At 28.5% G+C, this 26,281-nt stretch overlaps 3 protein-coding genes across 7 annotated transcripts; 1 reads left to right on the top strand and 2 right to left on the bottom strand.

The window, feature by feature from the left end:
* Positions 1 to 11,500: 11,500 nt before the first annotated feature.
* LOC111279155 (perakine reductase-like) lies at positions 11,501 to 15,599 on the bottom strand. Of its 2 annotated transcripts, XM_022866049.2 has the most exons (8): positions 15,434 to 15,599; positions 15,257 to 15,351; positions 13,476 to 13,646; positions 12,916 to 13,119; positions 12,643 to 12,815; positions 12,401 to 12,497; positions 12,161 to 12,314; positions 11,501 to 11,982 (listed from the first exon to the last, which is right to left on the bottom strand). In XM_022866049.2, the coding sequence occupies exons 2-8, from the start codon at positions 15,314 to 15,316 to the stop codon at positions 11,807 to 11,809; spliced, it is 1,035 nt and encodes a 344-aa protein (XP_022721784.1). In that variant the 5' UTR covers positions 15,317 to 15,351; positions 15,434 to 15,599; the 3' UTR covers positions 11,501 to 11,806. The 2 variants fall into 2 exon arrangements, with proteins under 2 accessions (XP_022721784.1, XP_022721783.1); XM_022866048.2 differs by lacking the exon at positions 15,434 to 15,599 and having other exon boundaries at positions 15,257 to 15,426.
* A 1,144-nt stretch (positions 15,600 to 16,743) lies between these two features.
* LOC111279277 (perakine reductase-like) lies at positions 16,744 to 20,129 on the bottom strand. Of its 4 annotated transcripts, none has more exons than XM_022866276.2 (7): positions 20,005 to 20,129; positions 18,727 to 18,897; positions 18,202 to 18,405; positions 17,928 to 18,100; positions 17,715 to 17,811; positions 17,405 to 17,558; positions 16,744 to 17,139 (listed from the first exon to the last, which is right to left on the bottom strand). In XM_022866276.2, exons 2-7 carry the CDS (start codon positions 18,856 to 18,858, stop codon positions 16,964 to 16,966), a joined length of 936 nt encoding a protein of 311 aa, XP_022722011.2. In that variant the 5' UTR covers positions 18,859 to 18,897; positions 20,005 to 20,129; the 3' UTR covers positions 16,744 to 16,963. The 4 variants fall into 4 exon arrangements, with proteins under 4 accessions (XP_022722011.2, XP_022722009.2, XP_022722008.2 ...); XM_022866274.2 differs by lacking the exon at positions 20,005 to 20,129 and adding an exon at positions 19,697 to 19,995; XM_022866273.2 differs by lacking the exon at positions 20,005 to 20,129 and adding an exon at positions 19,923 to 19,995.
* Positions 20,130 to 23,250: 3,121 nt separating this feature from the next.
* Positions 23,251 to 26,020, top strand: LOC111279267 (transmembrane emp24 domain-containing protein p24beta3-like). Its single transcript, XM_022866251.2, has 4 exons — positions 23,251 to 23,632; positions 24,173 to 24,359; positions 24,567 to 24,674; positions 25,719 to 26,020. Exons 1-4 carry the CDS (start codon positions 23,423 to 23,425, stop codon positions 25,850 to 25,852), a joined length of 639 nt encoding a protein of 212 aa, XP_022721986.1. The 5' UTR covers positions 23,251 to 23,422; the 3' UTR covers positions 25,853 to 26,020.
* Positions 26,021 to 26,281: the final 261 nt, after the last annotated feature.

The raw sequence follows: 26,281 nt of genomic DNA, 5'->3' as shown, positions 1-26,281 counted from the left end.
CTGAAAACCTAGAATGAAATAATTTTCATGCCAAAGAATCTGTAGGATGCCTTAATGATCCATCATCTATCCGCTTCTTATGATGCCATCTCGTTGAATCTGCAGTTTTAAAAAACATTAAGAGTCGTTGAAGTATTGGTATTAATGAAAAATAGCGTAAAACCTTAACAGGTTTTTTTTTTACATAGACCTCATCACTATCCTCATTCAACCTTTCATCAGGGTTTTTGTCCACCTAACGAGAAATAGCACACAAATGACATGATTCTTGATTTTTTCTATCACCCCAATACAACATGCAATCATTGGGACAACTATGAATTTTTTCATATTCCAAACTTAAATCTTTGATCATCTTTTTTGATTCTTTACAAGATTCAAGGATTTTTGCAAAATAAAATATTTCTTTCATAAACTCTAATAATAAAATCAGAGAGTTTTTCATCCATCCACATAATCATTTCAAGTGAAAAAGACTAACACAAAAAGATAATCTTAAATACTTTGATCACTCATAAAGTTCTTTATTCATATCTTAAGTAACCTATAAAACTTTGATGCTTCTCCTCTAGGTTGTTGGTCACGTACACCTATCATAGGTTCACCAAATTCACTCATTTCAACATTAAACTGATTAAATCCATCATTTTGAGGAGAAAGATTATGAAAATATTGGTTATGAATGTTAAAAGCATCCGCAACATGCCTTCAATGTCATCTGCTATAAAAAGATCATATTGGTGTTGATGAGCCTTTAAAGTTAAATAAACTCTAATGGAAGACCTTGACAGTACAGACTCTCCATGAAAATATCAATTAACATATTTCGAGAGAAATTTAATACAAATTAAATGTTCAAAAATAACTTAACGCATTTGCCAATCGATATTAACACACTTTACACATAGGTATAATATCATATTATCTTCACTTGTATTCTCAAATACAAAATTAAGAAAAATTTTCACTCCATCTTTGTGCTTTTGACTTAATCTTGATTTTTGCATCCAACTTTTATTCATTTAGTACTTGCTACATTATCAGACTAAATGTATATAAATAATTTATATGAAAACGAACATGTAAAATACTTAAGTTTATTATGTTTTAAACAAAAGATAATAACAAGACCAGTGCTTCCAGAAAATGATAACTCTTTGTTATGAAATATTTTATTAGCTACCTGATATTATAAATGTTAAAACTATGCTGCTAATGTGACAGTACCCAAGAGAATTTGTAGTTAGGGTTGAAATAAGGTAAAATAGGTACAGAGGAGACCCAAAAAAAGAAAAGAAAAAGAAAAAGAAATGGAAGTGGATGATAGGTTACAAATAGGTATGTGAGAAATGTAGGTTTTAGAGAAAATTATTTTAACCAAAAAAAAATCACGAATTACAAAAGCTGAAAGAATAGTTGAATGAAGTAAAAGCTAAAGTAAATAACTAATGATAGTCAAAATAGGATTCTAAAAGACAATCTCGAATAATAAAAGCTCAAGGAAAGGGAAAGTCAATTATAATTGTTCTAAAAAGAGAAATAGTAAAACAATAAAGATGAAGCTTGAAGTTGGTGATTGGATGCGCTAAGTTTGGAGATAATTTTATTAGACCGGATAATTGAAAGCATTTACTAAAAAAAATATTGTCAATAATTTCCTCCTAAATATTTTTTGAATATATTATAGGCACATTCAATAGAGTCGTAGTTGAATTATTTAGGATTATTAAAGGCGTTTACGCCCTAAAAATACCTTCACTAATTTCATCTAATTTTTATGGCGTATTTATTAAATATGTTTTTTGCATAATATACCTTCAATAATTTTCTCATTTTTATCTGTGAATATCAGTAAAGGCGGTTTTCTACTAAAAATAATAATTTCCTTTTAAAAATTATTTGAGATTAGTAAAGGCGTCTTCTGTACAAAATGCTTTTAATATTACACAAATAAAATTTTAAGGGGTTATTGAAAACGTTTATTCAAGAAAAACACATTGACTATTTCATTTTATTTTTTGAAAGAATTTATTGAAGGTGTCTTCTAGTGCAAAATGCCTTCAATATTTCACTACTCAAATTTTTAGACAGTTAGTAACGACATTTATTCTAGAAAAACGCCTTCATTGATTTCATTTAATTTATGTACATAATTATTGAATGTATTTTTTGAAAACAAACGCCTTCAATAATTTCATTTTAAAAATTTTTAGGATTATTATACATCTTTTAGTGAAAAACACTTTTAATATATCAACACTGACGGTTAGTGAAGGCGTTTATTCCAGAAAAATACCTTTAATAATTTCTTTTAAATTTTGTACAAAATTATTAAAGGTATTTTTTGAGAACAAACGCCTTCAATAATTTTTTTAAAAAATATTTGAGATTATTAAATGCATCTTCTAGTGAAAAATGCCTTCAATATTTCACTACTCGAATTTTAAGACGATTAGTAAAGGCGTTTATTCTAAAAAAATGCCTTCATTGATTCTGTTTAGTTTATGTACATAATTATTGAATGTATTTTTTGAGAACAAATGCCTTCAATAATTTTTTTAAAAAATTTTTGAAATTATTAAAGGCATCTTCTAGTGAAAAACGCTTTCAATATGCCAACACTCAAATTTTAAAATGGTTAGTAAAGGCGTTTATTCTAGAAAAATGCCTTCAATAATTTTTTTTAGATTTTGTACATAATTATTGAAGGCATTTTTTTTAGAATAAACGCCTTCAATAATTTTTTTTTAAAAATATTTAAGATTATTAAAGGCGTCTTTTAGTAAAAAATCATTCAATATTCTACTACTCAAATTTTAAAACGGTTAGTGAAGATGTTTATTCTAGAAAAACGCATTCACTAATTCGTTTTAATTTTTTTACATAATTACTGAAGGTATTTTTTTAGAAAAAACGCCTTCAATAATTTTTTTTAAAAAATATTTGGAATTATTAAAAGCGTCTTTTAGTATATAACGCTTTCAATAATGTTAAAGAGATTTTTGAAGGCATTTTTTTCAGAAAAATGCCTTCAATAATTTATTATAATTTTTTCAATGAATTTATTAAAGGCGCTTTCTACATAATACGGCTTTAATAATTCCCTTATTTCTTATCACAGGAATATCAGTGAAGATATTTTTCTACTAAAAATACCTTCAATAATTTTTGTTCAGAATTATCAAAAGCATTTTTTGAGGAAAAATGTCTTTAATAATTTCTTATGAAAATTATTTTTTGGATTACTAAAGACATCTTTTAGTAGAAAACACCTTCAATAATCTCCAACTAAAATTTTAAGGGAATTATTGAAAGCATTGTTTTAAAAAAATATACCTTTAATAATAATTTTTATATTCATTCCCTTATCTTGAACATCGAAATCACAAACTGTTAGTAGAGAACGATTAAAAGTTGCATTAATCAACCAAACCAAATCTATAAACACATTTCTACGAGACTTTTGGTTTTTTTATTCTATCGTCGCCATCGACCTTCAACAAATCAACGGCGCGCACCTCTATTTATCGGTATGTCTCTATTTTTTTTTTGTTTACTATATTATTTATATTATTTGATAGAGCTATTTTTTTCGGTTCCCTACTATTTACATATGCACATATATTTTTATTAATTTCAGCATAAGTATAGTCATCCAAGCACCTTTCATTGCATTTATGTTGTTTCTGTGTACTATTCTTTAAGTATTATGATTTGTTGAACCTTGTTGTGTGATTTTTTTTGCTGAATGGTATTGTATAATATTGGTATGCTAAATCGTATGCTGAATCATATGCTAAATCATTTGCTGAATGGTGTTTCTGAATGATTTGCTGAAATATGTGTCTAAGTACATTGCTGATTGATTTGCTAAATGGTGTTTCTGAATGGTTTGCTAATGGGTGTATCTGAGTACATTGCCGATTGGTTTACTAAATGATGTTTCTGTAGTAGTATGTTATTGGTTGTATTTAATTACGTATAATGTTAAATTTAGACAATCATTTTGTGTAATTCGTATAATTATGATCAAAATTGCAAGTATTATGGACTCTGAACAACATCATTCTTCTTTTATTAAACATGCACAAAACACACCTGTATGCCAAAAAGAAAAGAAAAAAGCCCAAATAAACAAATTAAAGTGAGTGACATAAAAATTCATGTTGACTTCAATCAAATTGGGTAGCCTGTGTCTGAAGGAGCTGCCAAGTTGGCTACTCATATTAGAGCCATCGTCCGTAATAAGATTTCAATTACGTACACCAATTAGCAATGAGTTCTTAATGATCTAAATGGTGATATATGGCAGTCGATTATGGTATGTTTATTTAAATATTTCATAAAATTTGTTAAATAATTATTACATTGAAATTCAATGTGTTCATACTAATTGTGTTAAATTATTTAAGAACGGTTCGATGTCCCAATTGACTATAAAAAGATTATGTTACAATCTGTTGGAAAAGCATTCAGAGACTTTAAAAGCAGATTGACACCCAATATATTTTACCACTGGTTGATCAAGGTGATGTATTGATTGTTCCACCTACGTTATATGCAAATGTAATAAGTGTTGAAGATTGGATAAATTTTGTTCGATATCAGCTTTTAGAAGATTTCTTAGTACGTAAACCCATTACCAAAAAAATTTGTTTATAAGTCTTTATGCAATATATCTTTTGATCTTCATATATGATTGACATAATTTCCTTCTTTCCTAGAAAATCAAAGAAAACCAACAGAACATTCGGGCCAAACAACAATATCAATATCGGATAACAAGAAATGGATATGCAAATGTGAAGTATAAACTTGTATGTATTCGCACATTTGTTTTATACTCATTAATGAATATTTATGAATCATTTCATACATTCTGATTCTTATATTACAGTAATTTAATAAGAATTAGCGAGCTCTGGCATCGAAGTTTCTAGATGGGATATCTAGAAGCAAAGACATCTATGGAAGGATGGATCTTTTGTAAATAAAGCAATCGAAGAAATGGCAAAAAAGATTGTATGTATAACTACTTTTTTAATATCATGCATGATTGGCATTATAGTTGTTTGCATAACTGTATACTAGCTTGTATAGATTTGTTGATACAGCCCATCTTATTATTGTCTTTCAGGATAATTATGCTGTCAAAGTCAAATATGGTGAATTGGCAACCCAATATGGCAAAAATCCATTGTCTTTAGCATTAGGCACTAAAAAAAAGCCTGGTCAGGTTCATGGGATTGGTAAATTTATCTTGCCATCAAAGTTTTTTTGTAATCAACCCAAAACCCCACGAATGAAAAATACACAATATGAAGCAATCATTGAGCAACAACAATAATGAGTTGATGACCAGGAGCAATGCTCAATGAGCAACAGCAAAGACTCGCTGCTTTAGAAGCCATGTTGACAGCAATGTAGCATAGCATGCCAGTAAGCTAGTCTGATAGCATCGTCCACGTAGGACAAGCTTCCGTTACAAGTCAGACAGCAAACCCATCCTCTGCTACCACCTATGAAGTATGATTTTGTTTATAAGTTTAATATTAATTTGTTTATTATATTTATTGATTTGATTTTAATACTTATATTTCATTAAATATTATAGCAAGATATTGGGACTCAGAGTATGATCCTTGCTCAGGCTACCATGGATGAGTTATCTAATTATTTGTTAGAGCATTTATCCAGAGGAAACTTCATAACCATTGAGTCTGATGAAGGGTTATTTGATAAACCATCATTTTCTTTCATTGGTGTGGAAGAGGTTAAAGAATTTTGTGAACTTGATGAATTATCAGCCGTTAATATTGTAGCTTATATAAGGTTAGCTTATAAATACAAACATGCACATTCAACATGTATTAATCTATATTACGGTGTAATACTAACTAGCATTATTGATTGTTATCGTGCAGTTTCCTATATGGAAAGGCTTAAGAGGAGATAGTTGACTAACAGATTTAGATTCGTTAACCCCAACTTCATTAGTGAGCAGAGTGACACAGTCGTTTATCGTGCTAATCATGTGATTGAATGCATGAAAAGATCGACTGATTATTATTTGCTCTCGTATAATGCACAGTAAGTTATATTCCAACCTTAATTATTCAACATTATCCAAATCTGATCTGATGTGTAATCTGAGTATATCATTGTTATTATTTTACAGTCGTCATTTGGTGCTTATTGTGATTGACACCAAATCCTTAATGCCATATTTACTTAATTCAATTAATCCAACGGCAATGCCTAACCTCGATATTCAAACTTTTATAAATGAGGTATTACACTTTATTATATTATATATCTTCTGTTTCTTTATAAGTAATTTTTTTTTTCAATTTAGAATAATATATGCATTCAATAAGAAGACAAAGAAGACGAAATTGGTGCCATTACCGATAAATATAAAATTTATTCTTTTATACTAAGTTTGTGTAAATAAATGTTTCTTAAACCCACTCAATTTAATTTCAAATATCTCGTCAACCTGGTAATACTGAATGTGGATATTATGTCATTTGTTTTATGCGAGAGATAGTTTTATATAATTTTATGATCACAACATTCAAGGTTAATATAAATTTCATAAACTCGCAATATCTTCAAAAAAATAAAAAGCTAAATTATGTTCTCATTTATTAACATTTACTTATGATATTTTTTTTAGTGGAAGGGTAAAGAAAGCTTCACGGTAGAGGAACTGGATGAAGTCCATAAAGAATGGTGTGAGTATGTATTATCATTTATCAATGTTTATAGACCTTGATGTTAGATATTGTTGGTTGAATATAAATATATGAGGAACAAATTATTGTAATGTTTTCAACATGCCATGTTGAATGAAAAATTTAAATTTGTAGATTGGGGTATTGGTTTAATATTATTGGTATACTTAATATGAATACACTATGTGTACTTAATATATTATTGAGTACAATTATTTCAGAAAAGTATATTAATATGGCAATGTTATCAGTTTTAAATTCGGATGTATGGTCAATTTATTGAAATACAACAATGTTCATTATGTAAATTCTAAAATGTAATTCATAGTATCACATATATAAACCAAATATTTTTTGGACATAAATATACAACTGACTTCAAATATTTTTTAGGCATAAACTTACAACTAACTTGACATATACAATACCTAAAATGTTTTTTTGATGGGATTAATGAAGGCATTTTTAGAAAAAAAAACGCCTTGAATTATCTCTAACAAAATGTTATTGATGGCATTTTTAACCAAAACCACTTTCAATAATCCCAGCTAAAAATATATTGTGTGGAATATTAAAGACGTTTTGGGCCAAAAATGCCTTCAAGAATTCATTCCAACTTTTTTGTATGGATTATTGAAAGTATTTTTTAAAAAATCACCTTTAATAATACCAACTAAAAATTAATTAAAATAGATTATTAAAGGCGTTTTCAGCCAAATACACCTTCAATAATCTGTTCATATTTTTCGTATGGATTATTAAACGTATTTTTTTTGCTGAAAATACCTTGAATAATCCCTAATAATATATTATTGAATGAGATTTTGAAAAAACTTACCTTTAATAATCCAACCATTCAAATTTATTGTGTGAAATATTAAAAGCGTTTTGAGCCAAAAACGTCTTTAAGAATCCATTTCAACTTTTATGTATAGATTATTAAAGGCATTTTTGACAGAAACCACATTTAATAATCCAAACTAAAAATTTATTGATTGAATTATTGAAGGCGATTTGGCCAAAAATGCTTTCAAGAATCGGTTCCATATTTTTCTTATAGATTATTAAGGGCGTTTTCTCTACCAAAAATGCCTTCAAGAATCAGTTTCATACTTTTTCTATAGATTATTAAGGGCGTTTCTTTGCCAAAAATGCATTCAATATCCTCTTCAAAATTTTTTAAAGCAATTGGTGAATGCATTTTTGCCCAGAAAATACTTAGAATAATTAATTACAAATAATCTCTGAAAAAACACAAAAAAAAACTAAAATAATGGATCGAACCTACCACCTTATGGTTAATATCTGTACGATCCTAAATTTTTTATATGATATTTATTGAAGGCATTTTTGACCAAAAACACCTTTAATAAGCCTGTAAAATTTTTTTATGAAATTATTAAAAACATTTCTTGTAAAAAATGTATTCAATAATTGCATACATTTTTTTATGAGAGGATTATTGAAGGCCGTTGTCTATAAAAAATGCCTTCAATAATTCCCTATCAATTTTTTTAACATGATTATTCAAGCCATTGTCTGTCAAAAACGTCTTTAGTATTCATTCAAATTTTTAAGACAGGATTATTCAAGGTATTTTAGTTGATAAACACAGTTAATATCAAGTCTTGTGTGGCGTTTATAAGTAACAATATCGTTATTTAAATATTTAGTGGTGTTTTGATAATAAACGCCTTAAGTTTTATAAAAACACGGAAGCTAATGATGTTTGTAAGTAAAACGTCACTACAAAACTACCACTAATATTCTATTTTCTTGTAGTAGTTAAACACCGAACTAAATTAAGGAATCCTACCAAAAAGTTGGGCATCAATTTCCATATGAAAATAGATATAACCTACAAAGATTGATATTTACTCTTTACACGATTACTCAATCAAATCTTTTTTCCAATGAATAATTAACATATGAAAAAGATTGTGCTTCGCAGTACAACTCATCTCATCGATCCAATACGAATTCATGAAGGATATAGAGCAGATAAAGAACAAAAGAAAAAGTGAAGAAACTAATGTGGTGTTGCAGTAAATTGCCTCGGAACATGAATTTCATTTCATTAATTTATAAGTTCAAAATATAAAAATTTATTTAACTATTACATAAGTTGTTTGTCTAATATTATAGATCATTATACATATATCCACCATGTTACCTAAATTAATAAAATAGTTTCAAAAATGATAAAACAAATTGTAGAAGTTGCAGTAGAGATGCCGTAATTAATTGCTTCAACTGCTAACAATTTACAACCTTAAGGCCACCAAGCTTCCGACCAGCTCGTTCCTCTGCAATTCATCGCTTGCTGCGCTGAAATTTCAGCTGAGTGACACCCTAATTTGTAAGTTTCCCATACGCAATACCCTTAGGAACTGATCTGTTCCTTCCACCACGTCTTGCGCGGACAAGATAGACAACATAACCCTATTAAAAAAGGCAGACTTAGTCACCAGACACAACACAAAGGCAGAGAAAATATTGACAGACATAAAATGTCCTTGGTGCAGAAATGACGCCAAATTAAAACATAAAATTTTATGAAAGTAACCTTATTTCAACTAACTATATATGGTAGCTTACGCCCTTTTTATTAAAACGATCATATCTCAACATATAAAATTAAAAATTAAAATTTTTTTAATGCATTAGAAGCTACACTCAATAAGCTTTCAACTATATATGGCTTATCTCATGATTTTTATAGATTAATTGAAATAATTTTTACAATGCACGTCATATGCCATTGATGAACAGCATGAATAGTTTTTAATAAAATTATATATTTATTCATAAAAGATTCAAAATTTAATTTCACTTATTTTATTAAAAAATAGATTTAATAACATTTTTTAATATATATGACTCAATTCATAATTTATTATATAAAAATTAAAAAAAAATTATAATTCCTCCCTGCTGTGGCAACAATTAGCATACACTTTTTTAAGTAAAAATTAAATAAATTTTTATAAAAAAATTCAAAATTAACTTCCATTTATTTAGTTGGAATGCAAATTCAGCACACTTTTCAATGGTATAAATACTTATATAATAAAATTCTATTTATCAACGTAGAGACTAATACAAACTCACTGTCATAGCAAACTTCTTGTTACATATCATATATATTCCTTCCTTTAATCGACAATAGTGGGTTCTTTTGTTACCAGCCTTAAAACTAATCTATAATCATGCTTAACTCTTAATTAAATAATAAAAACCCAATCAAATAAGCTAGCATCAACCAATCATGAAGAATTATATCAGATTTACCTTAATCTTTAAGTTTTCCTCAAACTTTAGCAACAAATAAAACATTCTTCCAAATAAATAAAGGCTTTTGCTTACCTTAAAAGATGGAGCCAACTTTGGTATTTGATTTTAACTTTAAAGTTCAATCATCCAAAATACCCTAAGCAAAAAAGCAAGAGAGAGTTTTTTTTTTTTTTTTCTCCTTTAAATTAAAACGGTTAAATTTTCTCTCATAAAATACATTGGCCCCTTTTTCTTTTAATAGTTAATCCCTTAATTAAATTAATAGAATTTGATAATAGTTTAATCCAATTATCATTTAGGCTGAAATATTACAATATAAATATAAATACAACTAAATTATTTATCTATAATTTGATTTTTTATTTAGATTAATTTTAAAATTTTATGAAATCATATTAAAATTAAAATATTAATTCATATTAGCTTTGGAATCAAACTAAAAATTTTCAATCTTCAAGCATTTGTCGTTTTACACCAAATAATGCTCCATTCTAGTTTTTCATGTCTCCCTCCTTAAAAAGCAACCTGCTCAATAATTTTTACCGTTAGTAAATTATTTGTCATTGTATAACATATTAAAAATTTGAGTAAGTAACAATACCGTAAAGTAGTTTGAAATATAATTAAATATCTTAACAAATTCTTTTGTTGTTACGAATATAATAGAAATTCATAATGATAAAAATTAACATTATATAAAATATTAAAAAAATCAATTAAGCAATAATTATAAAAAAATTGTTGCAAATTTTATATCATTTTACAACAATTTTTTTTTATCATTACAAATATAATAAAAGTTTTCATAATAACATTTTTATTGTTGTATAAAAATATTTAAAAAATAAATTAAACAACGATATTAAAAAATCATTGCAAATAAAATAAGTTTTCGCAATAATAATTTTTTGTAGTTATAAATATGATAAAAATTTTCATAACAATTTTGTTATCGTTGTATAAAATATTAAAAAAAAATAAATTAATCAATGACATTGAAAAATCATTATAAATAAAACAAGTTTTCACAATAATACTTTTTTATCATTATAAATATTATAAAAAATTTTGTAATAATTTTTTTTGTCGTTGTATAAAATATTAAAAGATAAATTAAACAACGACATTGAAAAATCATTACAAATAAAATAATTTTTTATAATAATACTTTTTTATCATTATAAATATAATAAAAATTTTCATAAGAACTTTTTTGTTGTTGTATAAAATATTAAAAATAACTTAAACAACAACATTAAAAAATTGTTGCAAATAAAACAAATTTTTTGCAATAATAATATTTTATCGTTATAAATATAATAAAAACTTGCGTAACATTTTTTTTTGTTTTTGTATAAATTATTAAAAAATAATTTAAGTAAACAACTAAAATAAGTTTTGACAACAATTTTTTGTTGCCGTATTACAACAATAAAATTTATCATTGTATAAAATATTAAAAAATTCAATTAATCAAATATTATAAAAAATTATTATAAATATAACAAAATTTTGCAATGATATTTTTCATCGTTGTAAAATTAAAAGCGCTAAATATCCACTTTCTTAGAGTGAAGCGATTTAGAATCACATAAACAGCAATTTGTATCAGAGTTCAAAGTAGAAATGGTTCAGAATATACAATTATTTCATATCACAATGCTGCACTCAGGGCACCTTTATAGTTTTCTAGCTTCAACACCCAGCATAGAAGAAAACCAAAGGAATTCTCGATTCCATCGGCTCTCACTTTGGCAATTTTCTTAAATTTGCAATCACTTTTTGGGGGTATTTGCAAGCTTATAACGATAAGCAGCAAAAACATCATACTCTCTTTCACCACCCACTTCTTCAATTGGCACAGTATCACAGATTTCTTTCAGATCATCTTGTGTGAGCTTCAATCCCAATGATCCAATGTTGTTTTCAAGGTTTTTAATCTTCGTTGTCCCTGCAAAAACAAGTCAAAAAAATATAATAATAAGAAGCATACACTACTGAAAATCCCACATCAAATATTGTGTATAATTTGGGATTGTAACTTCTCTGTCATAATTTCAGGAAGCAATTTCATAGTTTAGAAACATGTTCAGATTGTACTTTGAAACAAAAATAAGAGGCTGACAAACCAGGGATTGGAATTATATCTTCCCCTTGATGAAGCACCCATGCCAGAGCTAACTGAGGAGGGGTGCATCTACGCTTTTCTGCCAAGTCTTTAAAACGGGCATATACATTTTTGTTCTTCTCTAAATTATCCCCTGAGAATCTTGGATGCAATTTCTATGACAAGAACATCAATATGAATTAAAATGGAGATTTTTCATAAGAGAGATGTGAAATCATTAACTCATATGCATTTGATGTACCAAAACACTTTCAGTAGGCAAGCTCTCAACAGTTGCCTTTCCACCGAAGAAACCTCGACCAAGAGGACTATATGCCACTATCCCAATACCGAGTTCTCTGAGGAAGGAGACAGTTGAAGATTGAAAACAGTTAGAAAGATAGTACATAGGCCAAAAAGCTGAAGAGGAATTCTTATGGGAGTTAAAGAAACTCACATATCTACTTCAATCAAGTGCAACATCAGAGCTAAATACTAACAAACCTGCAGAGTGGAATTATATCCTCTTCAATCTCACGAGTCCAGAGGGAATACTCCATTTCTAAGGCTGTGATAGGATGAACTGCATGAGCTCTCCTTATCGTGTCAACACTAGGTTCAGATAGCCCAATATATTTTATCTTTCCCTCCTCTACCAGCTTCTTGAGTTCCCCCATCTGTCTTGCACAAGGCACATCCAAATGTTAGATTTATTAAGTAAAGTCAATGAACTATATAATCTTTTTAAAGAAGTGTTTGTGACATGGTATTGCTTACAGTATCCTCTATTGGCACTGAAGTATCTACACGGTGCTGGTAGTAAAGATCAATATAGTCCACATCAAGCCGCTTAAGGCTAGCTTCACAGCATTTTCGCACGTATTCAGGGGTCCCCTTGACACCAAAATTAAATCCCTCTAACCTAAATATCCCAAATTTTGTTGCTAGTTGCACTTTATCGCGTGGAAGCTGCTTCAAAGCCTGAGAAATGGAAAAATGTATCAACATATGATCGGAGAGGCTTTGGAAGGAAGCATCCTACAATTGTAACCAAATTATATCCTTATCAATACATTATTCCAATTAAATTTTGATCACCGCTGTAGTTATTGAGCATATTAGTGCCTTTAAGCCTTTTTAACTGTTTATTCTGAACAGTTTCACTGACCTGCATTCTTTGATAAGTATAAATTGAGTGCCTTACATCATACTCCTATATGCACATGGAGCCTGCCCCTCCTTTTTATATAATTTATTAATTTGCTAGTTTTATGTTTGAACTTGATCTAACTGCAAAGTTTGAGGTTTTACATTTGGAATTAAAGTAAGAAACTTACCTTCCCAACCATAATCTCATTATCGTAATCATCACCATAAAGATCAGATGTGTCAAAGAAGGTGATGCCTTTAGAAAAAGCCTCCTTTATAACAGAACACCCTTCTTCATGGGAAAGAGGAGCATTGTACATCCCAGAGAGTCCTCCACAACCAAAGCCCAATCTAGAGACCTGGAAATAAAGATGGATGCTATTATTAGGAATCTTTGTTTTTCTTCCCTCGGACTTAACATTTCCATTGCCATCATAGTGACAGTAAGATCACAATTGACAATTACACTGACCGAGCTGTCCTTAGCCACCTAACTTTTAGGGGTTTTCTACCAGGTTGTCCTTGTTTCATACAGTTCACTCTAGTAATGGTGGTCATTTAATTATTAATGAATCTATACCTGTGCCGCAGTTGGAGTGTTGGCAAGAAATTGCAATGGTCAGCTAGTAGCAGGTATAGGTAAACCGGTTAAGGTGCAAAGTGCTAATGTGACAGAAGCTTTGGCTTTAATGGAAGGAGATCTATTGGCAGTTAAAGAGAAATTTGGCAATGTCATCTGAGAAACAGATGCTAAGTTGGTATTGTCAGCGGTGGAACAACAGAACAATGAGCAAAATGGGTAAATTGCTTCAGTTTGGGCAAATTGCTTCAGTTCTGACTGACTTTAACAATATCAGGAAGAGGTTGTAAGTATCAAAAATGGTCTTCTGTGAAGCATAGTGCTAACATGGCTGCAGACTGGATTGCAAGGCAATCTGGACAGAGGATGTGCCCTGATTGGTGGGTTAATAGACAAGGATGAACTTCCTGCCCCTCCTTAAGCTTGTTTTGCATTTTTATAGCATATCAGAAGACAATGAGTTGTTGTTCACTTACTGATATTAGCTATTGTAGATTGATCAAATTGTACAATTGTTTGATTCGATAGAAGTTCTCTGTATGGCAGCCCAATATAAATATATATATTTATACCTTGCATCAAAGATCAACTTTAAATGCCGGCTCTGATATCCTACCATGACTAAACTACTTGAATTATAGCTTTACTTTTGTTTCCCACGAGGAAAAAACAAAAGAAAAAGAAAAAGATATCGTTGGAAGTCAAACTTGAACTCTTTCTTATTGGCCAGAAACCAACACATTTCTATTGTCCCTTTCTTACCCTAGTTTTCAAGAAATAAAGCATTCCAAACTGTTTATCAAGATTCAAGGTCATGCACAGAAATATTATCATCAAAGCCTGATTCTGCAAGGTATCCAGAGAGGCCAAGACAGAGGCAGCCTTCCATGGGACACCAACTCTCTGGATTAACTATTTTGAACTTAACTAATCAAATACAAAGGACTTGGGAAGCCTGCTTAGATTTAACAACTTAAAACCCAATACAGTAATGTAATATAAAAATATTAAAAAATAGATAAAAATAATACTATTTAAAATTTTAATAAAAATCATATATAAATCTGACAAAAATAAAAAATATATATTTCAAACACTCATTATATATAATTTTTGAATAAAATTTACATGAAACACACCACAAATATATAAAAATCGCCAGGTCTAGCCCAATTACACAATTACCAGAAGTATTTGCCAAATGATCGGAAATTCAAACAATCAGGCTCTCCTAAAACATCATATTTGCAGGATGGTCTAAGTTGGTGAAAAATGGTGCTGACCAGCCAAGGATTTGATTTGCCTCGTATAGCAAAGAAAACCCTCTATGGTATTGATTTAATCCAGTTCAATGAGAGGAGTGAAAAGAAAACAAAAACTAAGGTTTACCTCCAATCCTTGCCTTCCCAGTTTCACTCTCGGAATTTGAACTTGGCTTTCCTTCTCCATTTTCACAGCAACCTGATCTTGGCTAAAGATGCTAGCTGAACAAAAAATTTTGAAGTGTCAAACTCCTAGCTGGTGGAAAAATCAAATACAAATAATATCTTCAATTGCTTGTTGTACCTTTCACCAACCTTATTTTCTTTTAAACGGCAACAATATGCTGCCGCCAACCTTTTTATGTTGATTGGGGCCACTTCCAGAAGTGACTGTCTACCTCACTCGTGTACGCAGAGAAGCATCTTCATCAGCTTGGACGGATTTACGTATGTAACTGTGGGGGCAGCTTGCCGAGGTATCGAAAATTTTTAGATTTATTATATAAAAGTCTCATAAATTTCGGAAATTTCAAGCTTTGTCCCACTAAAAATTTTATGGTTATATTTGCCCCCAATTGAATTGAGGATCATAAAAAAAAAAAAAACTGTTTATCGAGTAATTGAACAGTTATACTTTGGGTGATAAGTAATTTTATTATAATATACACATTAATTTTGAAGAAAAACATATAAACAACTTTTAGAATTCATATAGATAAAATATAAAATATGAATTAATAAGAATATAAAAATGATATTTAACTAACATAGATTTATGTCTTTATTCTTGTTTTTATTGTATATAAAAAAATATTATTTTCATTATATAAAAAAATAAGCATTTGTTATTTTTCACATTATAATGAATAAGAAATAAAAGTAAATAATAAAACTAAAAATATTTATTTTTATTTTTTCACATATATTTAAGAATTTTATAAGTAAAATTTATTTTATATATATATACACATATGTTTATGTATATACATGTATATATCGAAAGATGATTTATTTATGATATAATAATATTTAGGTTTCATTCGTTAAGAACTATATAGTTAATTTTGGTTATGCAAATATTACATTTACGGCGTAAAAAATTATATTTTATAAAAAAATTATTCACATATTAATTTATTTAGAATCTTTTATATTAATCTGTTTTTTAATAAAAAAATTTAATAAATTAAGTTAAAAATACTTGCCCTACTGATAAAAATCCGGGATCCGTACCTGCTGCTGAATGTTTTAAGTAAACCCGTGAACATTCTTTGATCAACAACTCTTCGTAACATCCTTCATTTTGAGAAGGGCAATAAATATTTTGTTACTTTCTCGGATACAATGAATGCCAAATGTGATTTTCAGAGTTGGCTGATATATTATGTCCGTAAGTCAAGTTGCCACAAGGCCCACAAGTCCGGTGCCCTGTAACTAACTTGCTGCTCTATTGGATTTAACGGCTTGACATTTTGATCCTACCTTCTTTGGCAGTAGATCTGAGAATACTGATAATTTCATATTTTATACGTGTTTGTATTTAATACAAAATAAATATGATATAAATACACAAATTGTCTGATCTACTTGTATTACCATAATGACAAACTACTATGATAACAACTGTGAAAAGATTTTTCATATATAAAAAGTCATAGCGCAAGTGCTAATGCAGTAATGATAGTGTTAGAACAAAGAACTTATTCCTCACAAATTCAATTCATAGCTCTTCTCCAAGATATCTACTCTCAGTTATGAGCAAGAAATTCTGTTTCAATAAAAGTAGAAGTATCTTTTACATCAGACGAATTTTATCTGTTTTGTGTAATTTTCTTCACTTTGATGGGGTGTCAGCAAACTTCCAGGCATATTTAGATAAACTGGCCATTTCTCTTGGACCACTCACGCCATCAATAGGCACGGTATTACAAATTTCTTTCAAATCCTCTTGTGTTAGCTTCAGTGCCAAGGATCCAATATTTTCTTTCATGTTCTTCACTTTAGTTGTCCCTGTGTAAATTCACAGTCCAATCATTAGAACCTCAAATAAAGTTGCAAACCATGTTGATGAACAGAGGTTTGCAAATGTAATGTAGGCAGCTAAGAAAAAAGAGTAAACAGCCATCAGGTAATGCTCAGTATGTGCAGCACTATGCAGAGTATCAATTCATTTACACAAGATAGAGCAAAGCCTTCAAGTGGACTAAACCAACAAATTCCCTGTGGCTGCTGTGGGGAGAGGAGATTGTGTATAGAGAAAAAACCTCAAACATACCAGGGATAGGGATTATGTCATCACCCTGGTGTAGAAGCCATGCTAGAGCAAGTTGAGGAACTGTGCAGGCATGCTTTGTAGCGAGATTGGAAAGTCGATTATATATGATCTTGTTTTTCTCTAAATTCTCTCCATAGAACCTTGGGTGCATCCCCTATTACAGTAATGCCACGTATTGGTGTAAGTTGAAGAAGAGTCAAATTCAGAAGAGAAATCTCTATGTACTTACTGCACAAGAAAAGAAACGCCTACACACAGGAACATGAAATTTTAGTAATATTTAATCAAGAGTTTGTTTCTGGTCACTTACAATCAAACTCTCATTGGGCAGACTTTCGACAACTGCCTTCCCGCCAAAGAAGCCATGACCTAAAGGACTATATGCTACTATCCCAATTCCAAGCTCCCTGTCCAAATAGGTTTGGGGAAAGATTGAAAGTAAGGCAGGATAAATAATGCCTCTCAAAAGTCAAGTCCAAGAAAGGAAAAAAAATTTTTCAGCAATGTAAAGTATCTAACGAACCGGCAAAGTGGAATTATCTCATCTTCAATTTCACGGGTCCAGAGAGAGTATTCCATTTGTAAGGCAGTGATAGGATGAACTGCATGAGCTCTCCTTATTGTGTCAACACTAGCTTCTGACAACCCAATGTACTTAATTTTTCCTTCCTCCACCAGCTTCTTGAGCTCCCTCATCTGCCATATGAAAAGCAAATCAAGGCAAACAGTCACAAGATCCAATGAGTCAAATTAAACTAAATGCACAGTAAGAAGATTAAAGGTCTGTTAATACTTACTGTTTCCTCTATTGGTACTGAAGTGTCCACACGATGCTGATAGTATAGATCAATATAATCCACATCAAGACGCTTAAGACTAGATTCACAGCAGTACCGAACATATTCAGGGGTACCCTTGATGGAAAATTGAAACCCCTCTAACACAATAATACCAAATTTTGTTGCTAGTTGAATTTGATCTCGAGGAAGCTGCTTCAAGGCCTAAAAGTGCAAGGAAAATAATTTTGTTGATGTATGTTAGACTCTCCATGTTACTCAGGTTATTTCACCATCAAAACATCTTGGATAGAAAACATTGAAAATATTCTATATTCAAAATCAAACTCTTCCAATATAAGCGAAGCAGAAGCTTAATTCACATTAAAAACATTTTTTATTGCATTATTCTAATTGGCTATGGTGCATCTCCTCGTACTTAAATCATATCAGTTATTTTTAAGTATAATGAATCATTCGCTCTATCATTCAAGTGAAGAGATGGTAACAGGTAGCAGGAATAGTGGAGGTAATGTTAAGTAGTACCTTGCCAACCATGATCTCATTATCATGGTTTTCTCCATAGATATCTGCTGTATCAAAGAAGGTGATGCCAACGTTAAAAGCTTCTTTTATAACTGAACATCCATCTTCATGTGAGAGAGGGGCATTTAACATTCCAGAAAGTCCTCCACATCCAAAACCTAGTCTAGAAACCTGCAGGCCAGAGGGTAAGACAATGAGGGGAAAAGACTCTAGTCTTTATTCAACAAAATAATACTACTAATTATAGCAAACTAAAGTTCAATGTTCGTACTGCTCAATAACACAATCAACTTGATCAAGTTCTTATAAATTGAGTTTCCATATGGAATTTTTGAACCTGAATCCTATATCAGATTGGTTATTGCCCATAATTGTAGAATGTTACTCAAAAGTAAACTTGATAATTTAAAATATGACATAAAAATGATACGAAAAAAAATAGGAAAGTGATGTGAGTTAAAACATTAGCAAAAATCATATATGAGTTTATCAAAAATAAAAAAATATATTTCGAATTTTTCATGTAAACACGAATTGTGACATGTAATTTTTATATAAAACACTATACAAATACATGAATTGCTAGTGTTTATACGACACCAATATATGAATCGTCAAAGTCTACTCAAAAATATGTTCCATATTAAGGAGTGCCAAGCTTCAGAATAGGATGCACAACAGGGTAAAGACCAAATAAAGTTCTTGCCCATATGATCTCGTCTAAACCTTAGAAACTAACAACTGAGATTTCCATATCAAGTAAGCTTTCCTGAGAAGGACTACGAAAGTCTAATTGGGAAGATAACCGAGGGCAGTAAACACCATTTTTTTTTGTTTGACCAATTTTTTTGGCCAGGTCAGAAATCCTATATCGGATTCAAGTGACTTGGCCAATTATCCATGATTTCACCTAAAAATGTTATCAAAAACTCATAGTAACATTGCAAAAGAAAAGGAATTCAGTTCACACAGTAGTTTGGAGCGAAAGCTGAAGAAGTTTTCCATATTGTGCCATTCAAATCCAATTCCTTCCAGCTCAAGTTTAGTGACAACAGTTTTATGAACATCTAAAACATGCAGGAAAAAAAAAAAAAAAACCCAGAAAGAAAAAAGGGGACAAGCAAGCAAAAAATACAAAGGTAAAAATTTAATTGTTGGTTGAGAAAGAATATTGATCAGACTAGATTTTAATTTACCACCAAGCCTTGATCACCTAGTTTAACTCTTTCCATCTGGACTCTCTCTTCCATTTTCAGACAGCTAGAAAGTAGAACTTACACTGTCCAGTTTTCCCTTTTATGATTGCTTTAGTGATTGAATTTCTTTAGTGATCGAATGGTCGAAACTAAAATGTAGCTACAGTTCAAGTTTTTCATCACGTCGCGAGGATAAGGATAAGATCACGTCAAATTGTGCTCATTGCAATGATGATTTTTTTGTTTTTTACACAACTTATCACCAATAAAGTAAATACTATGAGTAATTACGAACACTTATATTTTATGTTATTTAAAAATTTTAAAATATTTTAATTATAATTTTTTATATAATAAAATCAATTATTGATATTTTTTATTATTATAATTTAATAATCAATTTGCTCATTTAAAAGTTATATTCAATAAGATATTTTGAATTTTACAAATATAATATAATTACAAAAAATTAAAAAATAATATTATATATGAAATTAATTAAAAAATATAACAAATAAAAATATTTTTTTATCAGTTAACAAATTAAATTAATAATTAACAACTTAATTTTAATTAAACATTAAAATATAATTAAAAATAACATTAATTATAACAAAATTTTATTGTAAGATTAATTATTTTTAAATAATAATTATACATATAAAGTATTTGTAAAATTAAATTTATTATTCATTATCTTTTATTCTGTTCTCTCAAATTTTTATTTTTCACACCAACCACTATTTAATTCTGTGGTCCAATCATACACCAACAATGGACAACCTCTTTATTTGGTCAAATTTTGATAATGATTCTTATACTTTAAAAAATTTTGAAATTTAATATTTTTACTATAATTTATAAAAATATAATATTTATATAATTTTGATTCAATAATTAATTTCATCAAATTTTTTACATTAAAAATTCTAACGTTGAATTGTTAATATAAATATTGACATTTTTGTTGTAGAATTGACTTTGTTAACATTATAATATGGGTGAATAAAACCGATTGTTAAATTTTATAAATTATAGATATATTCATACGAAATTTTAATTTTAATTTTTTTAATATAATTTATAAAAAATCTTATTTTAATACAAGTTGAATTTAGTAATGTTAGTTCAATTATTAATGCAATAAATTATTTTTCATTAACTTTATAGATGCGACCGTTATCTTTTTTAAAATTATTTGAAAATTAAAAAAACATACTAAATTTTTTAAATTTAAAAATTAACAAAGCCAAAAAATTAAAAAAATTTAAATTTTTAAAAAAAATTAAATTAAATTTTTATTAAAATATTTTAATTTTTTTAAAATCATATTTTTAAAATTTTTTTAACAATCAAATTTTAATTTTAAAAAAATCAAAATTTTAAATTATTTAGAATTCTTCATTTTAAAATATTAACTTTATTTTAAAAATATTTTAATTTTAAAAATAAAATATTTCTTGAATTGTTATAAAATATCAGATTTCATTTTTTAAAAAAATAATTTTCAATTCTTAGAAATTTTAAATATTTACCAATATTTTATTTTTTAAAAAATGATATTTTTTTAATTTTTCAATAAAATTAGATTTTTCTACAAAATTTAAATACTTGTAATTTTAAGAAATTTTTATATTTTTTAAAATATTACATTTAAATTTTAAAGTTAAGGTATTGGAAAATTTAAATTTAATATTTTTTAAAAATTGATAAATTCTAAATTTTGCAAACTAATTTTTTTAAATTGAAGTTTGATTTTTAAAAATAAAAGAAATATTATTTTTAAAAACTAAATATTAGAAAAAATTAAATTTAATATTTTTTTAAAAAAATTCTAAATAATTCATGAATTTGAATTCTTTTAAATTAAAACCTTATTTTTCTAAAAATTTCAAGAAATATTATTTTTTAAAAACTTAAAATATTGTAAAAAATAATTTAGTATTTCTTAAAAATCTGAAAAGGCTCAAAAAATCTTTTAAATTCTTTTAAATTAAAACCTTGCTTTTCTAAAAAGACAATGATTCCATTAACAAAATTAACAAAGAGTAATTGATCGTATTAATAGTTGGATCAATACTATTAAATTTAACTTATATGAAGATAAAAATTTTATAAATTATATTAGATGATATAAAATTCAAATTTTATATAAACATAAAAATTATTTGTATAATTTGATAATTGATTTCATTCATTCTTATTATCACGTTAATAAAATGAACACGTAAGCAAAGTAAATACCATGTCAGTAAAATTAATGATTATGTTATTGAGCTAACTGCTAAGTTAAATTTTTAATAATAAAAATTTGATGAGATTAATGATTAAATTAAAATTATTAAATTAAAATATTATAAAAATTATATTTTTATAAATTATAATTAAAAAGTTTTAAATTTAAATTTCATAAAATAATAAAAATTATTATCATAATTGGACCTTTTTATTTTTCCTGCCAGCACATTACCAAATTTTGATAGTCAAATAAGTTACAGCGGATAAAACATCCGAACCGACATCGTCCGTGTGCAGCCAACTGAAAACGTCGCAGTTTCATATTATAAATAGAAATAGAGATGACAAAAGCTAACCCCACCCATTTGAACCCAAATTTGACACTCAATTTGACAAAACAGTCAACAATCCGATTCAAATTGGAATTTAATAAAATTTAAATATTGATCTAAACTTGAATTGGACGGAATTCAAATTAATTGATTCTAATCCAAATGATCCAATTAGATGAAATTAAACAAATTAAATTGGTGATAATTTTAATTTTTAAAAATATTAATATAATTAAAATTTAAAAATAAAAATAAAAATATATAATATAAATTGATTCCAATCCAAAATAATATAAAAATATATATAAATCAATTCTTTTAATAATTTTGAAATTCATATTTTTTTATATAGATAGATAATATATATTAAATGAATTTTAATATCTATTATTTTAGAATCTAATGTTCATTTGAAGGAATAATTTTATTCCATTTTTGTTAAAGGTTAAACCTTTGCTTAGTGAGTATTAATGTTATTCCATTCGTAATTATGCATACTAATAATTTTTAGTGCGACAGACTTTGTATCACAGATTAATATTAAATTTTTTTAATATTAATTGGATCGATGGATATTATATTGAAATTAACGCTTAAATGTTATAGATTTAAAAAAGTTTATGTATATAAATTTTTTATTTAAAAATAAAAATAAAAAATTTAAATATAGATTAAAAATGAATAAAAAATAATATATTAAATATTATTATTTGTAGTATTTATAACAAATCTAAAAAATATATCATTAAATCTTCAATGCTACCGTATAAAACGCCGCGGTAAGTGGAAGTGATAAACTGACGCAGCGGCGGAAGCTCTAATAAAAGTCCAGATTCTAGACTCTTGACTTCTTCGCAAATCTGTAAGAAATCAAATCAGGAAAAAGAAAAAAAAAAAAAAAAAAACTTCCCAAAACGAAATTCCAAAAAGATGGAGAAGAGATGGGGAAAGATGTGGACTTTGATGGGCTTGCTTCTTTTGAATTGGGTAAGTAACGCTTCCTCCCTTTCGGTTACCGTAAATGATGTCGAATGCGTGTATGAGTACGTCCTATACGAAGGGGACACGGTTTCGGGCAACTATGTCGTCGTCGACCACGATATTTTCTGGAGTTCTGATCACCCCGGCATTGATTTCACTGTAAGTTTATCATCCGATCTCTAAATTTGACGTCTTTTTTTCGTGAAATTTGGGTTGATTTGATATCTGGGTATTTGATTCCTTTCATTAAAGGTCGTTTCTTTTACTATGTTTCAATTGTTTTTTGTCTGAGTGTCGAATTCCATTCAGTAAGGTTGGTTTTTGAGGATTTTTTTTTATTTTTTTTATTTGCATATTTAATTCAATTGGCTAAAGGTTGTTTTTTTTTTTTTTAATCAAATTTGAAATTTTTGATATGGGGACTTTCTTGATCAATGTGTTTAGCTGGTTTTGAATCAGTAAAATTTTTATCTATGGCATATGGTTGATTGATTTTAGTGGTTAGTAGTTAATGTAGTATGTTTTTAGTGTGTTGAAAAGAGGGTTTATTATTTAGGCTCATTTATTTTAATTGATCTGTGAGATATGCAGTTTTGTTGAACTTTAAGCTTATGTTGTTAGTATTGTTTAAGGAGTCATTTGGAATAATTGGTTTTGATTTTCCTTGAAGAACAGCTGATTATAATCTGTCTAATGCAGGTGACTTCGCCTGGGGGTAATATAGTTCATAATTTGAAGGGGACATCTGGGGACAAGTTTGAATTCAAGGCTCCACGAAATGGAATGTACAAATTTTGTTTTCACAATCCCTACTCTACACCAGAGACCGTTTCTTTCTATATTCATGTTGGCCATATTCCCACTGAGCATGATCTTGCCAAAGATGGTTTGTTATATTTTCCTTGCCAAATTTTGAAGTCTATATCCAATTTCTTTGTAGGGCAAGCTGCAAATTGCTATTGTTATTGGCATTCAACTTTGACTCTAGCATTTAAGTTGCTTTTTCTTCCCTATTTGTAGATGTACATCACATATTATTATTCTTTTTTTCCGTCACATTTGATAATTTTTTCTTCGATTCTCTTTGTTACAGAACATTTGGACCCAATTAATGTTAAAATTGCTGAGCTGAGAGAGGCTTTGGAATCTGTTACAGCAGAACAAAAGTACTTGAAAGCACGTGATGCTCGGCATCGTCATAGTAAGTTGCTTCCATTTCCTGCTCTCGCATTGAGTTGATAATGAAGGATTACTGTTTTATTTATTTTAGTATGTTAGCTACGATTAAATGTTATCCATGCAGATGTTACCCTTGGTTTTTGGGCTACTTGGGTAGTTTGTCATTTAATATGTTTTCTGTTCGTTTTTCATTCTTCTCCCTTGTTCTGATACAATGTCACCGTTGGCCTTGACCTTTACCAACATGACCCCTACTATATTGTCAATTTTTCCATTATTGTCATCTAGATTCTTTTCAGCCACCATATTTTGCTAATGACAAATTCTGACTAAAAATCATGGATGTTACAAGATGCATTTAATTGAAAGTAAATACCATAAAATGTGTCACTTTAGTGCTGCTAAGTACAGTTTTGTAAAATTAATGTGTATAACTACTGGAAATCCATATGGAAGTTCTTAGGCATCTGTTGAATATACTGGAAAATAAAGCCTCAATTTTTAAAATGCACATGATACATTTAACGAGATCATTTGTATTTATTTCTACTGTAATGGTACTGCTGCTTGTGGATCTTCGTAGAAACCGTGATAATGATGTGCATTCTTTATGGTATGCTCTGGTAACATTGTTAGTATTCAATTTTACTGCCACATCCAAATTTTCTGCAAAAACCTATGAAGACTTTAACAAGTTTCAGGTTAAGGTTCAGTTGAGTTGTGAAACTAACCTATGGAGACTAGAGCAGCAGAAGTTTTAAGTGGTGCAAAGAGTTGGAGCTAAAACGTAATTGATCATTCTTTTGAGAGTTACCGCCTACTCTATTCAAGGAAGAATATACTCAAAGAGACCTCAGTGCTTAAGTAAATCGGTCTAAGTATTTAGGGAAATGCATTAAGTAATGTCTAGTGTGTAATGGATTATTGCATGATTGATTCACTGACATCTATATCACATTTGCAGCATGTGAAAAAGACGTGCAATGTCCAATAACATTGTATACCATTATGGCAAACTTTCTAATAGTGTTACTTATATACCTCTATGATTGGCATTTGCCTGCAGCAAATGAGAGCACAAGAAAGCGTGTTATAGGTTATACGGTTGGAGAATACATTCTGCTAGCTCTTGTTAGTGCACTTCAAGTTATCTATATCAGGCGTCTCTTCAGCAAATCAGTTGCATACAACAGAGTTTGAGCGACCTGATTATTGATTTTATTTCCATGTTCCATTAACCAGAGGATCATAGGGAGAATCCGAATCGACAGTTTAATGTTTTATGTTATTCATGTATTGTATTTCGATCACACTGTAGCTTTATGACATAATCTAACTTTTTTACTTATATTATTATTATTATTGAAATCTTGGGTCTCATTTGTACCAGTATGAGAATTGGCTTTCTTGATTATATAGATGGAGGGATGGTTTAATGGTAATAATAAAAATGGCTTTCATTAATATTATAATATGTACTACTTACTTTCGATTAGATATGAGGAAAAAAAAAAGTTAAGGGATTTGAATCAGAGAAAATTTAAACTTGAAATAATTTAAAATTTAAATGAATCTAACTTGAAATTGTTTAAAGTTCATAAAAATTTAAATTTGAATTCAAACTCAAGA

The sequence above is a fragment of the Durio zibethinus genome, chromosome 27 (assembly GCF_047325235.1).
Source record: "Durio zibethinus cultivar Kanyao isolate XHJ-2024 chromosome 27, ASM4732523v1, whole genome shotgun sequence".
Taxonomy (NCBI): domain Eukaryota; kingdom Viridiplantae; phylum Streptophyta; class Magnoliopsida; order Malvales; family Malvaceae; genus Durio; species Durio zibethinus.
The sequence above is the reverse complement of the archived record's forward strand: the minus strand, read 5'-3'. Positions and strand labels throughout refer to the sequence as shown.